At 42.8% G+C, this 16,944-nt stretch overlaps 1 protein-coding gene across 2 annotated transcripts in view; it reads left to right on the top strand.

Annotated features, from left to right (window-relative positions):
* Nucleotides 1–16,944, top strand: part of dync2h1 (dynein cytoplasmic 2 heavy chain 1) — a 766,235-nt gene that overhangs the window by 526,930 nt on the left and 222,361 nt on the right. For both annotated transcript variants that reach the window (XM_078545532.1, XM_078545531.1), the window contains exon 78: nt 2,105–2,230. In XM_078545532.1, coding sequence (XP_078401658.1) covers nt 2,105–2,230 — 126 coding nt within the window. The remainder of the gene's footprint in view (nt 1–2,104; nt 2,231–16,944) is intronic.

Below are 16,944 nucleotides of genomic sequence, written 5' to 3'. Positions count from 1 at the left end.
GTATAAAGTGAAAAGTTGTGGTCCCAACACTGACCCCTGCGGAACTCCACTAGTCACCGGCTGCCATCCTGAGAAGGACCCCCTTATCCCCACTCTCTGCCTCCTGCCAGACAGCCAATCTTCTATCCATGCTAGTACCTTGCCTCTAACACCATGGGGTCTTATCTTACTGAGCAGCCTCCTGTGCGACACCTTGTCAAAGGCCTTCTGGAAGTCCAAGTAGATAACATCCATTGGCTCTCCTTTGTCTAACCTACTCGTTACCTCCTCAAAGAATTCTAACAGATTTGTCAGGCATGACCTCCCCTGGATGAAACCATGCTGACTTTGCCTGATTTTACCATGCACTTCCAAGTATTCTGAAATCTCATCCTTAATAATGGACTCTAAAATCTTACCAACGACCGAGGTCAGGCTAATTGGCCTGTAATTTCCCGTCTTTTGCCTCACTCCCTTCTTAAACAGGGGGGTTACATTAGTGATTTTCCAGTCCTTTGGGACCCTCCCTGACTCCAGTGATTCCTGAAAGATCACCACTAACGCCTCCACTGTCTCTTCAGCTATCTCCTTCAGAACTCTGGGGTAATCCATCTGGTCCAGGTGATTTATCCACCTTCAGACCTTTCAGTTTTCCTAGCACCTTCTCCTTGGTAATGGTCACCATACTCACCTCTGCCCCCCGACTCTCTTGAACTTTGGGGATGTCACTCGTGTCTTCCACTGTGAAGACTGACGCTAAGTACCTATTCAGTTCCTCTGCCATTTCTTTGTTCCCCACTACTACTTCTCCAGCGTTATTTTCCAGCGGCCCAATGTCCACTTTTTCCTCTCTCTTATCCTTTATATATCTAAAAAAAACTCTTGCAATCTTCTTTTATATTACTGGCTAGTTTACCCTCATATTTAATCTTCTCCCTCCTTATTTCTTTTTTAGTCGTCCTCTGTTGGTCTTTGTAGGCTTCCCAATCCCCTGGTTTCCCACTGCTCTTCGCCGCATTGTATGCTTTCTCTTTAGCTTTTATGCTGTCCCTGATTCCCTTGTCAGCCATGGTTGCCTCATCCTCCCTTTAGTACGCTTCTTCTTCCTAGGGATGAATTTTTGCTGTGTTTCCCAAATTACTCCCAGAAACTCCTGCCATTGCTGTTCCACTGTCTTTCCTGCTAGGCTCATCTCCCAGTTAATTCTGGCCAGCTCCTCCCTCATGCCTCTGTAGTTGCCTTTATTCAACTGTAATACCGTTACATCTGATTCCAGCTTTTTCCTCTCAAATTGCAGGGTAAATTCTATCATATTATGGTTACTTCCTCCTAAGGGTTCCTTCACCTTAAGCTCCCTTATCAAATCTGCCTCATTACACATCACTAAATCTAGAATTGCCTGTTCCCTAGTGGGCTCCACCACAAGCTGCTCCAAAAAGCCATCTCGTAGACATTCCACAAATTCCTTTTCTTGGGATCCACTACCAACCTGATTTTCCCTGTCTACCTGTATATTGAAATCCCTCATGATCACTGTAACCTTGCCTTTCTTACACACCCTTTCTATCTCCTGGTGTATCTTGTGCCCCACATCCTGACTACTGTTCGGAGGCCTGTACATAACTCCCATTACGGTTTTTTTACCTTTGCGTTTCCTCAACTCTACCCACACAGATTCTACATCATCTGACCCTACATCATTTCTTGATATCGATTTACTTTCATTTCTTACTAACAAAGCAACCCCACCCCCTCTGCCAACCTGCCTATCTTTTCGATAGGATGTATATCCTTGGAGGTAACAATATATAGATAGATAACATGTAAAAACTCTGACTGCAAAGATCTTACTTGAGATATAAATTATGTCTAAAGTACATGATAATGCAATTTAATTAATTTGTGCTTTTTAGAAACCTTTAGCTAAAAAGCAGAAAACTTATTTATTACAGTGCACAGGCTATCTTACCTTTAGTTGAGTTTAGTGTCAGCTGAGTTTTAGTGTGCGGAATCATAGTTGTTCAGTTCTCTTTATGCTTAACTAGTGACTCATGATTATTAAATATTTAAAATTTCAAAGGCATTAGCAGAGGAAAAAAATTGTATTTCTTCCTTCCATCTACAGGTGGCTATGGGCCAGGGTCAAGCTGATATAGCCGTCCAAACACTAAAGGAATGTGCACGCAATGGGGAATGGTTGTGTTTAAAGAACCTGCATCTGGTTACAGCTTGGCTGCCATTTTTAGAAAAGGTAAGCATTGTCATTGCTTCAAACTTATTTGGAGTTCCAATCAGCACTTTTATATCTTTAAAACCCTGCCAACTAGTGAGTATTTTGTTTCTATAGTGTTAAAATGTTCACCAGATAAATCACTTGTCAAGGTTATTTTATTTGAGTTCAACATATATGGCCACTTTTCAAGCTAATTTACAAAAAGCTGGTAATCAAAACCTTGACTGCTGGAATGTCAAATCTTTAATGGGCAGAATTTTACGGCCCTGTTGCAGCAGGGCAGGGGCCATAAAATGTGGCGAACCATTCAAAAGTCCATTGACTTCGGTGGGACAGTAAAATTCCGCCGGTGTAAGATTCCGCTCAGGGTTTCTGGTGTTGTTACACTTAGCATAGCTTTTTCAACTGCAGATTTATGATCCATTAGCTATACAATATAATAAAATAATGCTTGTTGAAGATTTTGCAGTATTAGGAACAGAAATATTATGTAATCAACAGCTGAAGAATCAAAATGTCGGTCAAATTTCACAACATGACAGACAATATATACAAAATGATGGACAAACACAAATAGTTTCAAGCTTTCTTCATAACACACCCATTGAAAGTTCCGATTCCAGCATTCTTGTAGACTAATGAGTGATCAGGCCTACACAAAAACTCATCCGTGTGAACCCTACTTGACTGACATTGATCTAAGTACAGAGGTAAAACAGTGTCATTAATTAACATAGAATATTTTATTGAATTCAGTCATAGCATACTCCAAAATGAATTCCATTTCCATTATATCCTTATACTCTGGTAACAAATCTATTCACAGGAGTTTTTCACATTTAATTTAATGTGAACTTAATTTAATTTAATTTAATTCATTTAATGGATTTCTAAACAAAAACATTGAAAAAAAGTCATATCATTGAACATTAATTTAATCCTCAAGGATAATGGGAGGTTTCTACAGATCAACATCTAGGACTGAATTTTCTGGCTGACGTGCGGGTGGCGGGGCCCACACTTCAGTTCTGAAAATGTCGTGCGAGCGTCCCGACGTCAGCGCGTGGCATTGCGATGTTTAGGTCTGTGGGCGCACTATGCAGCGCAATGTGCACCCGCCATTAATTAACGGCCATGTTAAGGTCATTAAGTCACCAATTGACGAGGATTTTGAGGAGCCTGTGTGAACTTCGGCTTGGCGCATGGGCCCAACGAGTAGGCGGGTAAGTGATTTTTTAACAAACCTCATTCAGTGGCGGGATGAGGTTTGATATCGGGTTTAACAAAGTTTTTGTGTACTTTATTAACATGTCCCATCTCGTGTGACATTTTCACATAAGGGGGACATATTAATGATTTTTTTATTGTTCTATTTTTAATCTTTCACAGCCTTTCAGCGATCTCCCTGAGGCTAAGTGGTGCCTCAGGGAGATGTGCGCTCTTTTGGGCGCATGCGCGAAAGAGCGGTCTCTCGCAGTTGGGGAATCCCCCACCCGGCTTCCCGTCAGGCATCACGCTTGGCGGGCCTTAATTGGCCCGCCCACGTAAAATGGCGACAGGGCCCGTTGCGGGGATCGGCTGCCCGCCCGCCACCGAGTCGGTCGGGCCTGCCCACCCATCAAGGGCAAAATTCAGCACCTGGTGTTTGACAATCGTCATGTAAATAAAATACACCTTTCCAAGAATATATTTCATATATTTGTGTGGATCTTAGCTGGAGCTACAGAACTAGCAAGATTTGTGAAAGATTAAGGGGGAGAAATTGGATATTACTGCACCTATTTCCAGGGTGAAATATTAAGGTTACATAGACAAATTCTGGATGCAAGCTCTCTTGCCCTATCAAATAGTTGATCAAGATAGGAATTCTGAAATCGACTGCACAGTTGAATTTTGTTAAGGTAACGTAGGCCAACCAAACCAACAAGAGTATTTTTGGTTTAAGGAATGTTATTTAGATTTGCTAGATTAATACTGCCCAGACGAGATATGTGTGAAACTACGCAGTGTTTTTCTTTTGGTTAGTATAACATTGTCTCTGTATATTGGAGACTGATGATCTTAGTACCTCCAGGTGGGTCTCACATGAAAAGGTATCTAAATTTGCACAATGATATATTATAATGAAATATCAAGTCACATGTCTCACACGCTACTGGATTTGATGACGTCACTGATTTCAGACTGCCGTGAAAGTTGCTATTTGGAGTGAGAATGATAGAATTATTACAGCGCAGAAGGAGGTCATTTGGCCTGTTATGTCTGCACCAGCTCTCCAAATGAACAATTCACCGAACGTCATTCCCTTGCCTTTGCCCTGTAACCCTCCTCGATCCTTTCACAAGTGGGAACATTTTCTCCCTTTGTGCTCTGTCTAGACCCCTCATGATTTTGAATACCTCTATCAAATCTCCTCTCAGCCTTTTCTTTACCAAGGGAAACAGTCCCAACTTCTCCACTGTATCTTCATAATAGAAGCTCTTCATCTCTGGAATCATTCTCGTGAATCTTTTGTGCATTCTCTCCAATACCTTCATATCTGTCCTAAAGTGCCATGCCCAGAATTGAACGCAATTTGTTTTATTTTAGAAGAACACAAAAAAATTGACACCTTTTAGGACTATTGATCAGTTTGAATTGGCCAAATATCCCCAAATATTGATGGTGTGACTCTCTCAAAGCTGTGCAGCACTCTAATATTGTCCCTGTGGCATCAGACTTGTGGCTGCATGTTTATGCAAGCCTATGCAAAATAAAATCTTTTCATGTTATATTTCCTGATGTCACTGTTCTAATTTACTTGTTATTTCACTTTAACAAAATCAGCTTCCACGAGCCCTGTAATCTTTGCGATTCTCTGACATGGCCAGGCATTACCCCGATCAGTGCGTGATGTCTCCTTGCACAATCATACATAAACATGAGGAATACTTATCTGTGGTCCTCCAGGATGCCCTTCACCATGAAGGGGTAAGGTGGAGAGGCCATGTCTAGATAGATGCCAGAGACTGCAGGGCTTAGCATTGACACAAACTCTGACATATGGAGGCAAAGAATATATGGATCACTTTTTTTGTTCACAGATCCACTAAGGCATAAATAATGCAGGTTCCAGGCAACCCTACCAACCTGCTGGCTCTGATCCAGATGAGGAGACACCAGCGCAGGTTGGCCCAGGGCCAGGAGGCGCAATGGCCAGAGCAGCAAGAGGCAATTGCCACCATTGAGCAGGTGATAGACTTCCTAAAGGTGATGTTTAGACCGCTCAGGCAGGGCACTCCAATATTCCCCTTAGAGTGTGTACCAGATCATTGTTGCCTGCTGCGCCCTGCACAACCTTTTACAACAAAGGGGGGGAACATCTTTGCAGAGGGAGACATTGAAGGGTGAGATATGTCCTCCAGTGATGAGAATGGGGAAGGGGATAGTGATGACGAGGGCCAGGATGTTGCGGACGCACATGTAGAAACCATTGCAAGGATACGATGCAGCAGACAGGCCCGTGGCAATCTAATAGCTGGTAGATTCCAGGCAGAATAAGCTGCCAATAGTTATCCTTCACTATTTTGTTTACAATCCTCTGCTGGCTGGTAGGCTGTGGCTCCTTATTTGTAATGCACATTATAGTTTACTCTCATGTATCTTGATTTATGACAGCTGAATTAAATTACTACTTAACAGCAGCCCTGCTGGTGGTGTGATCCTTTTCATGAGCTAAGTCGTGCTGATAGTGTGCATCAGCACCTGCACAACACTCTGTTTTGCCACAAGCTTTGACACCTGTATGTAGAAATGAAATTTTTGCCATGCCCTCACAAAGTCTCAATGCATGGCAACTTGAAAGCAACATAATTTTTTATCTCTGCAGGCATGCTCTCATGTCACCCTCAGACCTGCTCCCCAGGGTAGTAGACTTTGCTGAGAGCTCTTTCAGGCAGAACCAGAAACATGGGCGCACAGGGAAGCACCTTGATCGGGGAAGTTCATGTGACTGGTCACCGACCACCAATTGCCCTCCGTAAGCCCTATCCCTTGACATCTTTCTCATCCTGAAAATTATTGAAGTAACTTTGGAATCCACTTAATGTCAGTTCCTCAACTGCACTATTTGTGTGGAGGTCCAACCATTCACTACTCCAATTGCAGAGAGTCCCAAACACCTCAGTCCTAGATGGCCTTGGTATCACTGTGTTCTGTCATTCTGGACACCCCAGCCTGGTTAAATATTTAGCCTGCATGGACCCTGCAGAGCCTTGTAAGAGCTCTTGAGGCTTCACAACGATAGCCTCTCAGTCCTCACCACAGTACAGCACACAGGCCCATTCTACTCACTTTCACCTCATGGGATAATACCCCGGTCCTTTAATGATGTCCGGTGCACTTTGGCTGCAATCCCTTTATATGAGGTCTATTCCTACCCTTGATAGGCAGACGAGCAAGCCAAACAGTTCTCCATGTGAGGTCTCACAAAGGCTGCAGTCAATTACAAACACACCTCTTAAATCCTACTCTCAATCCCTCTTGCATTCAAGGCCAACTTGCCCGTTGCCTCTTTACTTGCAGCCTTCACCTGTGTGTAACTCAATATTACATTTGAACAAGGACAGCTAGAAATGATTGGACTTGCATACCTAGTCAATACCCTGACATCTCGGGAAGCCTCTGGTTTTCTAATCTTCAGACCACAATGGAGAACTTCAATCTTTTAACTCTCATGCTGCATCAACAGTGTTCCTGGCCTCTCACATTTCCAGTTTAACTCCCCTTGAGGACTCTTTGCATCTACCTCATATCTCACAACAGTTCAACAAGAGATGCAATGACTGCGCTGCACACATTGCGCAGACATCATTCTCAGAGCTCAGAACCTGCTGAGCTGCAAGTAATGGTTTGCATGATGCCTGCCCAAGCTGCACACTCTCAAATGATGACCAGCACTTAGGCATTCTTACGTTAGAATATTCAGTAATCACAATGTTAATAATGTGAGAGAAGTGACTGTATAGGACATTATCGGACTCTGATGGGGCCCAAGTCTACACCCTTAAATGCCCACGACCACTGAAGCAATGGCAGCAAGATGGGAATCCAGGAGACTTCCATACAGTACAAGTGAACATATATTTACAAGTGCCAAAACTATATACAATGGTTATATGTCCCTGCCACCTATGTGCCTTCAAAACTTATTTATCTTTCTTTTTCTATTGCTATGCCTAGGTGCAGCTCCAACCTGGCATAGAGGCCTAGAGGGTCCCAGCCTGCTAAGGGTCTCCTGCACAGGTGCAGGTGACCTTTCTCGGCTTGACCTGATGGAGGCAACGGGGTCACTGGCAGAGGGAAAATGGGATCCCTTAGTACCCTGGGATGAAGCCCCTGGAGTGCTTTGTTGGAACTCCTCCTCCCTGTTGGTGCACGATGGTACCTCCCTGACACCTTGAGGAGAAGGGTCATCTGGAGGGAGGTCGAGGTGCCCCTTTCCGCTTTTGCCTATCCACTGCTGCACTGCACCCATGGCTAGAGTGACAGAGCGCAGGTCCAAGTGCCTATCCAGCAGCCATTGTGTGTTCTGCCGGGCCTGGGTCTCCAAGGCGGGTGGCATCTTTTCCATGGAGGCATCTAAGTGGTCACATGCCAGAGCTACAACAGCAGACAGAACATGGACAGACTCCTCCAGCCTTCGGTCCAGTCTGCACATGGTCTCTGGCACCTCTGCCTAATGTTCCCCTGCCTGTCTCTGCATCTCCAACTTGTCTCTTATGGCCGAGTCCAGAGTCTTGCATCTGCATGGGGATCAGCAGGGGCCTGGTCTCCAGCAGTCATTCCAAGTGTCAGAGACCTGAGCTGTCACCTTCTCTGTCAGTTGCAGACCCAATTGTGCTCACCAGATTGTGCACCCAAGATTTCTTTAGAGGACTTAATTGCAACCCTACATTTATATTATTGAGAAATTTCAATTTTTCTGTAAAGGCAAAAAGAAACAGTACCATTTAAAGCACTACTGAGAATCCTAATTCTAAGCAGGCAGTTGGGGTGACTATCCAAAAGAAAGTAATGTTTACTTCAAAAAAGGTGCTTCCTGCAGCCTTAATATCAGCATGGTACCAATTTTCTTACTATTTTAAATTTAATGTCCCACAGATTCTATATAAATTTGATTTATCCTGCTAGTTTTAACACTAAGGAATGTGTTGGTAATATTCACAGCAGCAGTTTAGGCAACTCCTGCTCCCTGACTCATCAATCTAATTGAATGCAACTAGCAAACCTCTGTGTAAGACTTGCTGCAATTTGTTTTTAAGTATTAAAAGCTATTTGTGGCGATTAATTTGATCTCCTATACCATTGCACATAGGGGTTCAAGACCCAGTGCATTATTCAGGTTAAGCAAGTTCAAGGATGGGGTATGAATGAATCTACTCAGGAAAAGGGGACAGGTAGAGGAAGTAGATGGAAGAGGAAAATCGATAGGGAGGAAAAAGACAAGAAGAAGAGGAGGATGGGAGAATGTTAGAAGGACAGGAAGACTTCAAATCGCTGATAGAAAGCCTACCTTTATTGCTAATAATGACCAAACCCATAAAGCCTGTTAAAATTGCAATTTTAATTTACTTTTAATTACACAGGGCCAGGAGCAGATCATTCAACCCCTTGAGTCTGCTGTGCCATTCAATTAGATAATGACAGATATATACCTTAACTTTAAGTCTTTTTTCCCTTGATACCCTAAGCTAATAAAAATCTCAATCTTGAAAATGCCAATTGCCTCAGCTTTTATTGCCTGTCAGTTTTCCCAGTGCTGGTAACTCTGTGTGACAAACTACCCAAACCTGCCTACCATGTTGGAAACTTTAACATTTTGATAAAGGAAGACCTCCTAAATTATGACATTTTTATTGATACACATGTTTCTAATTTGTTAACAAATTTCATGTTCTGTTTCTTTACCATTGTTTGTCAACCTAGAATCTTCTCTCAATTACGTGACTGATTCCATGACAATCCTCAATATAATCCAAAGGGAATCAGGCAGGAACACTTCTCTATTTAAATCGTTACACTCTAGTGCTATGATATTGTCTCCAATTAATACTACCACAGCTCAACCTTTTCTCTCTTCCAAGTACCTTTTTAAATTTTTATACCCATGCTCCCCCTGCCCCACTGATCACCCTTTGCCCTTAAACCTCCATGCACACTCACCTAGTATCCACCATAGGCAGACCTCAGGAGCCATGCTGGAATGAAATAAAATAAAGTTCTAAATATCTATTGCTGAGTTTACTATATAAAAAAGACTCCCACTCATGAAAGCCTGTTCAATACATTTAAATCCCCTCAAGTACTTAATGCCTTATGAAAACAAATATTTATATTCATAGCCGCATGTCAAAGACAGCTAATACTTTAATACCTTCTTCATGCTGTCAATAAACCTGTGAATTTACAACTGCGATGATAGGTTGTGGAAAGCAGCCAAGCATTAAAAATGCTAAATTGATAGCATTCAGGGTTTTATCAACAAACAGCTATTGAAACTGCTAGAGCAGATTTTTTCAACTTTCAGATACAGGCAGGCAGTTTTTTTTTTCAATTTTTAAAGAGCTGGCCAGTTAGATAATTTGACAGCTTGACAGTCCTTATCCACCCCTCAAGACCATTTATGACCTCGCTAAAGATTCGTAACTCCCACACTGCGAGATAATGCACTTATTCCAGCAAAAATGGGATCTGTTGGAACTCAGCATTGAGTTCAAATGGCCCTTTTAGGTTTGGGTTTCCCATATGTAGGAGTCACACCCAGTCCCCGCTCTCTCTCAGCACCAGCCCGGTGAAAATAGGATCTGTGTGAAATGGAGTGGGCCTTCTAGATCCAGGTCCCACTCGCCATTTTTAAAAGTCCTCCAAATCTCCATGACTCACTGAAAATCCAGCCCTAAGTGTCTAAAGGGAATAGAGAAGCTGAGGGGTCTGGAGGTACCGATACACAAATCAGCAAGTTAGCAATGCAGGATAATTAGGGAAAAAAGGAAGCAAAGCACTGTGTTCCTTTCCAGAGGGATAGAATTGAAAAGCAAAGAAGGTGCGTAAACTTATATGGAACCATAGTTGGAACATACTGACAGTAACATGAACAGCTCTAGTTTCTATATTTTAAAAGCATTGGAGAAAGTGTAAAATACTTTGGAAGAATTATACCAGAACTGAGAGTTTTACCAATCAGGTAATACTGAACAGGAGCTCCTTTCCCTTGGGGGAAAAAGGTCTGCTGAGGGGTGACGTTATAGAGGGTTTGATAAGGTAGATGTAGAGAAGATGTTTTCACTTGCAGGGAGACCAGAACCAAGGAGAATAAATATAACTTAGACACTAAGAAATCTAGTAAAAAATTCAGGAAAGTATTTAAATGTGGAACAAGGCCTAATTGAAGTGACTAGCATAAATGCATTTAAGGGGAAGCTAGATAAACACATGAGGGAGAAAGGAATGGAAGAATATGTTGATGGAGTTAATTGCAAAAGAATGGAAGAAGGCTTATTTGGAGCATAAACACTGGCATGGGCTACTTGGGCTGAGTGGCCTCTTCTGTGTTATAAATACTATATAACAGCCATTTCATATTTGTGAGATGTTGTAAGGATACAAAATGGTACTTCATGCATCAAGACTTTTGAAAATAAAATAAAGGGTACAATTAAGGGAACACTTTGTTAACTCCTGAGCAGAAAGCATTTCCTGAGTGGAATCCATGGCAGAAATGTTGGGTGGAAAAGTTTGCAGTGGAGCCTGCCTGAATTTTCATCCATTTAAATAAATGGATGCACAGGAAATCGTGTGTATTCCACTAGTGGAGTGTGCCCACCTCTCTGCCAGATTTCCCCTTGTATACTTGCTCGGTGATGCTATGCACTAAACAGGAAATTCTGAGCCCTCTTGTTCTTCAACTTCAGAGACAATGATCATAAGGACAATAATTGAATAAGATTATCACATAATTAATCGAATGTGGTACCTCACAATCCATTATGGAATGAAATTGCTTCCCCATTATAGTTTTCAGAGAGCTCCTCAAATATAAAGAAAAGTAAATTAAATTATCTTTCAAAGGACTCTGCTTTCCCATAATCATCACAAGGATGACTTCCAGCAAAAAATAGCTGCAGCAAAAAAGCTCTGTTTGATTTCTTTCCCTTGAGAGCATATAAGACCTCTGGGGAACACCAAACCTGAGAGGTTATTTCCATCAGGAAATGCTGAGCAAACTTGGACTCCTTTCTCTGGAAAAGGGTTGGCTGAGCGGTGACCTGACACAGATATTTAAGATTATGGTTCTCTGGCTGGGGAATCTAGAACATGGGGGCACAGTGTCAGTTAAGGGGTCGATCGTTTAGGACTGAGATGACGAGAAATTTCTTCACCAGAGGATTGCAAATCTTTAGAATTCTCTATCCCAGGAGGGTTGTAGATCTTCCATCATTGACTATATTTAAGGCTGGAATAAACATTTTTGGTTTCTCAAGGAATCAAGGGATATAGGGAGCAGGCAGGAAAGTGGAGTTGAAGCCCAAGAACAGCCATGATCATATTGAATGGGAGCAATCTTGACGGGTCATATGCTCTACTCCTGCTCCTATCTCTTGTGTTCTTTGTCTTCAGTATTAATGCATAGTGTTTCAGTTCTATTTAATAATATCCCAGATTGTCTTTAAAGTCAGCTGCTTTAGATGGTTCTGTATGAATCTGTGTTAAAATTTAAAAGTGGGTACATAGAACAGGAAGATATTGCTGGACTGCATTATTACCTTTCTTGAAATTAGGATTACACTAGTCTTATTTTGCTGAATGGTGTTCATGGTAAGCATCGATTACAGTCTGGAACACAGCATTCATTGGATCTCCTTCCCTCTCTGTATTTCCTTCCAGGATCAATCTTTAGGCTTTTGAAGCTGCAACTTTGTATCTATCATGTCCCTCTTTTCGGATTGACCTTGTCTTCTTTTTCATTCTCTTTCACTCCAGCTTGTATGTTATGCTAATATTGGTAGTGCCTTCCACCTTCTTTAGGCGTAAATTAGTAGGATATTCCAGGTCTTATGTATGAAGGTCTATTAGTTGCTGAAATTCTGCACTGGCTATGATTTGATGGTTTTATTCCAGCAACAGATGTGTTTAGATAAAAGTTCTCTGCTGCTATTACCCTACTGATATAAAAGAAAACTTAGGTGATGGACTGCTTATAAATCTAAGTGATAGCAATGGAGGATGTTCCCTCTTATAAGTACTATAGATCAGTTGCCAATAAGTCATGTTAAGGATGCTATTCCTTTCCTTTCTACCCAAGCAATACTGAGTATCCACTTTTTTTATATTGGCCAGAGATTCCCTAGGCACTGCAGAAGTGGGGGTATGGAGCAGTGAGCCTTTACACTTCATTAAGTTTTGACTAGATTAAATGAGGCAGGCAGGGGGTCTCATCTTAATTTCCTGCAAGTATTTCAGTGAGACCTCAGTAAGAAGGATACCAAAAGAAATTGTGCCTTAGGCCTTGTGTCTGGCAACCCATTCATCAAAGAAGCTGAAAGGATAGTCAGTACTTTGAACTTCTTGTATTATATTTTCTGTTTCCGATGCACTTCAATCACTTTGAGACCCTCTGATATCTCCTCCTCTATTTCTTTGAGTATGGGTGTCTGCAATCTGGGACCTGGAGTTTATGCCTCTTTTTGTTTTGCTAGTTACTAAATTATACTCTTTGTTTCTATCACAACTTCATTAATATTCTTTTAGAGCTCTTCCTCTAGTAAAAACTAGGTGAAGTAGTTAGTCCAGGCTTGTCCAACCTTTTCACTTGGGGGGGGGGGGGGGCATATTTGCATTTTTTTCTCACTCAAGAGGCTGATAAGCAAATTTCGGAAAGATAAGGATTGGCATGTAGAAAAGAAACAGCTTGCTGACAAAAATAAATCAATGTCAAAGCAATAAATTGATCATTGAAAAAGAGTAATTAATAAAGGTCAGCATTAGAGTGTGAGAGGGACTGTCTGTTTGTTTGGCTCCCTCACAAACTCTTGATGCTCACTCACTCGCCCTCACCTGCTGTGGGTCGGTGTGATTGTGTGTTGGTGTGTGGGGTGAGGGTGAGTGGGAATCCTGAGACTACGAGTGAGCCACACACTCATCACTCTCTCTCACCCACACTTACATCACTCTGTCTCTCCCACACTGAATTTTACATACCCCCGGAGGACGTGTTTCCCACAGTGGGGGGGGGAAACATGTCAAATGGTGTGGGTGCCCATCCCACCACCTTCCCGCCCACCCAGAAGCTCATCCCCATAATATGGGGGATGGGCAACCCTGAAATCGGAAGCTCATCAGCCATATTAAAATGAGCAGTAATGGGTCAATTAGCCTTGTTATCAAGCCTATTGACCCTTATAATACACTGCCTACACCATCATATGTTTGGCATGGGCAGCAGAGCAGAGCAGGAGGCCCAATCTTTAACCTGAAATGGTTAAAGGACAGGAAAGAAGAGGGTGTTGCTCTAGGGGTGGTCCTTTGCTGTTTGTGGGGTGGCCCCCCTTAGACTGAAACCCCCTTCCTTCCCACCCGCTCCCTCTCTTAAACTCACCCCCTCCCCACCATTGCCATTGTCCCTAATGATCTCAAACCCTCCTGGCCCAATACCCTGGCCGGACCTGCTCCGGAGATCCTAGACCTTGGGCTCCACCCCAAACCTGCAGTCCCGGCAGCTTCCAATGACACTTTTGTGGCGCTGCCGGAATTGATGGAACTGCTAGCCAATCTGATTGGCCGGCAGGTCTTCCTTCCCACTTAGGGGTGGAGTCCCATTCAGCCCTCGTTAATGAGCTCCACAGCTCTTTACTGCTGTGAACTGGTCAGCGTGCAGCATGTTAGCTCCACACTAACGTGGTTTCCGGTTTGGTCGCGCTGACTACCCCCAACCCTCCCCCCAGCCTTTAAAATTCAGCCCACTCACTCTCTCTCCCATGCTCACTCAGTTGCTCCATCTCCCACACCCCCAGGCAGCAAGTCTCTTCACCTTCACTGTGCGCACACCACTACATCCAGCCTCTTCCAGCCTGGCAGCATCTCCCTCCCCCGCACGGCCCAGCAGCCAGCCTCCCTTCCCAGCAGCCAGCCTCTCTCTCTCTCCCTCTCCCTCTCCCCCAGCCAATACCTCTTTTTCCAGAGCACACTCACTGCCGCCAGTATTGCTGCTCCTCCAATCACAGAGTGCTTCTCTCCCAGATTTGCTGTTGATAGGCCTACTCTTACTATCCTCCGGGGGCCACACTGGGAGGCTTCGCAGGCCACATCCGGCCCATGGGCTGCACGTTGGACAAGCCTGAGTTAGTCAATACTTCTGCCATTTATTTGTCATTATCTGGGAGTTTATTGTGGTCATCGCTTAATGGCCCTATTCCTATTTAAATTTTCCTTTTGTTATTTATGTGCAGAAAGAACACATTTATTTTTATCTGTTTTATTAATTTGATTCCGCAATTTCTCTTTGCCTTCTGGATTGGCATTTTTAAGCTTCTTTCCTAAAGCTTTTGTATTCCCTTTTTCCTTCCTGTGGCAGGCGGTAACTAGTGGTATACCACAGGGATCAGTGCTTGGGCCCCAGCTATTCAGGATATAAATGAATGACTTAGATGAAGGAACCAAATGCAATATTTCCAAGTTTGCTCATGACACAAAACTGGGCGGGGTTGTGCGGAGGCTTCAGGGCAATTTAGACAAGTGTGTGTATGGGCAAACACATGGCAGATACAGTATAACGTGGATAAATGTGAAGTTATACGCTTCTGTGTGAAAAACAGGAAGGCACAGTATTATTTAAATGGTGATACATTGGGAAATGTGGACGTACAAAGGGATCTGGGTGTCCTTGTACACCAGTTAATGAAAGTAAACAGGTAGGTGCAGCAAGCAATTAGGAAGGCAAATGGTATGTTGACCTTCATTGAAAGAGGATTTGAGTTCAGAAGTAGGGATGTCTTACTGTAGTTATACAAGGCCTTGGTAAGACTGCACCTGGAGTATTGCATGCAGTTTTGGTCTCTTTACTTGCCATAGAGGGAGTGCAGCAAAGGTTCACTAGGCTGACATCGGGGATGGCAGGACTATCATATGAGGGGAGATCGGTTCAACTGGGCCTGTATTCATTAGAGTTTAGAAGAATGAGAGGGGATCTGATTGAAACGTATAAAATTCTAACAGGGCTAGACAGTCTAGGCAGGAAAATTTTTTCCCCTGGTTGGAGAGTCCAGAACCAGGGGCCACAGTCTCAGGGTACAGGCAGGCGATTTAGGACTGAGGTGAGGAAAAATTTCTTCACTCAGAAGGTGGTCAACCTGAGGAATTCTCTTCCACAGAAGGCTATGGAGGCCGGGTCACTGAGTATATTCAAGAAAGAAATTGATAATTTTTTGGATTTTAGGGGCACCAAAGGGTATGGAGAGAAAGTGGGAATATGTTGTTGAGATAGACGATCAGTCATGATCATATTGAATGGCAGAGCAGGCTTGAAGGGCCGAATGGCCTACTTATGCTCCTAGTTTCCAAGTTTCTATCTTTCTGATGGTTGCAGCTTTTTTTCTACTGCTGTCATGTTACCTGCAACTTGTACTCCTACTGCACCTTCCCTTTCCTTCCGAAATGTGTTATATCCTGAAAATTTAGTGATAATCATTTTCTGTATGTAACTATGTTTCAGTCAATCCTACCATATCCAGATCCTCCCTACAAATTATTGCCTCCAGTTCATCCATTTTGTCCTGAACACCAGGTACATTACTGTGGCAACACTTTTAATTCGTTTTTAATAATGATTTTACTTTTAAGGCCTATGACTTTATCCAATCTCTGGCCATTTATATCTTTTCATAAGTCCTTCATTTAGTTTATCCTTTACTCTTTCTTGCTGATTCTTTTATTGTTAGGTTTCTGTATTTTCTAGCAGTTCCCTCCACCATATTATTAGTTTAAAATCTTAATTATAGTCCTTGTCATTCTTTCTGCTAGGACCTTTGTTTCAGCTGGATTCAATTGCAGCTAATTCCAGTGGTACAGTTTCTGCTTGCCCCTTACTAGTGCCATTGTCCCATGACATGGAACCCCTCCATCCCACACCATTATTATAGCCAGGTTTCAACTTTCCTAATCTGTCCCGCTGCCAATTTGCACCTGCAAGCACTGTTTATGCAGGATTGCCTTGTAAAAAGGAGAGCACCATATCAGATTCATTTTAAAGGGATAATATCCCTTTGTGCTGCTGGCCGGATTTTACCTGCCTACACCTGTGTGCAGTTTTCTTTTTAAAAGGTCAGAAAGTTATTTGGATTGCCAGAACTTCCAGTAAGTTCTGCTGGCAGGCAAGGCTAGGCCTGATTAGTCATTAAACTGTTTTCTAGCACTCGTGACTTGATGCACAGAATATAAAACAATACAAACTACAACATTATGGGATTGGGTGTCAGTAAACGTTTAGATCTTTAAGAGCTAACAAACTTCCTGAATAGACCAGTGAATATAACTGCTGGCAACACTTGTGAGTTCTATAATCGACCTCAGTCACTTGGGTCAGCAATGTGAGAATTGTTCTTCAAAATATCTAGCTATTTTTGAAGGAAGTGTATGGGTGACATGTGATCAAGCTGAGACAAGGCTGGGCTCAGCTGTGTTATCTCCCACAATTCAGT

The sequence above is a fragment of the Cetorhinus maximus genome, chromosome 7 (assembly GCF_964194155.1).
Source record: "Cetorhinus maximus chromosome 7, sCetMax3.hap1.1, whole genome shotgun sequence".
Classification (NCBI taxonomy): Eukaryota; Metazoa; Chordata; class Chondrichthyes; order Lamniformes; family Cetorhinidae; genus Cetorhinus; species Cetorhinus maximus.
Note: the sequence above shows the minus strand (reverse complement) of the source record. Positions and strands in the feature narration are given on the sequence as shown.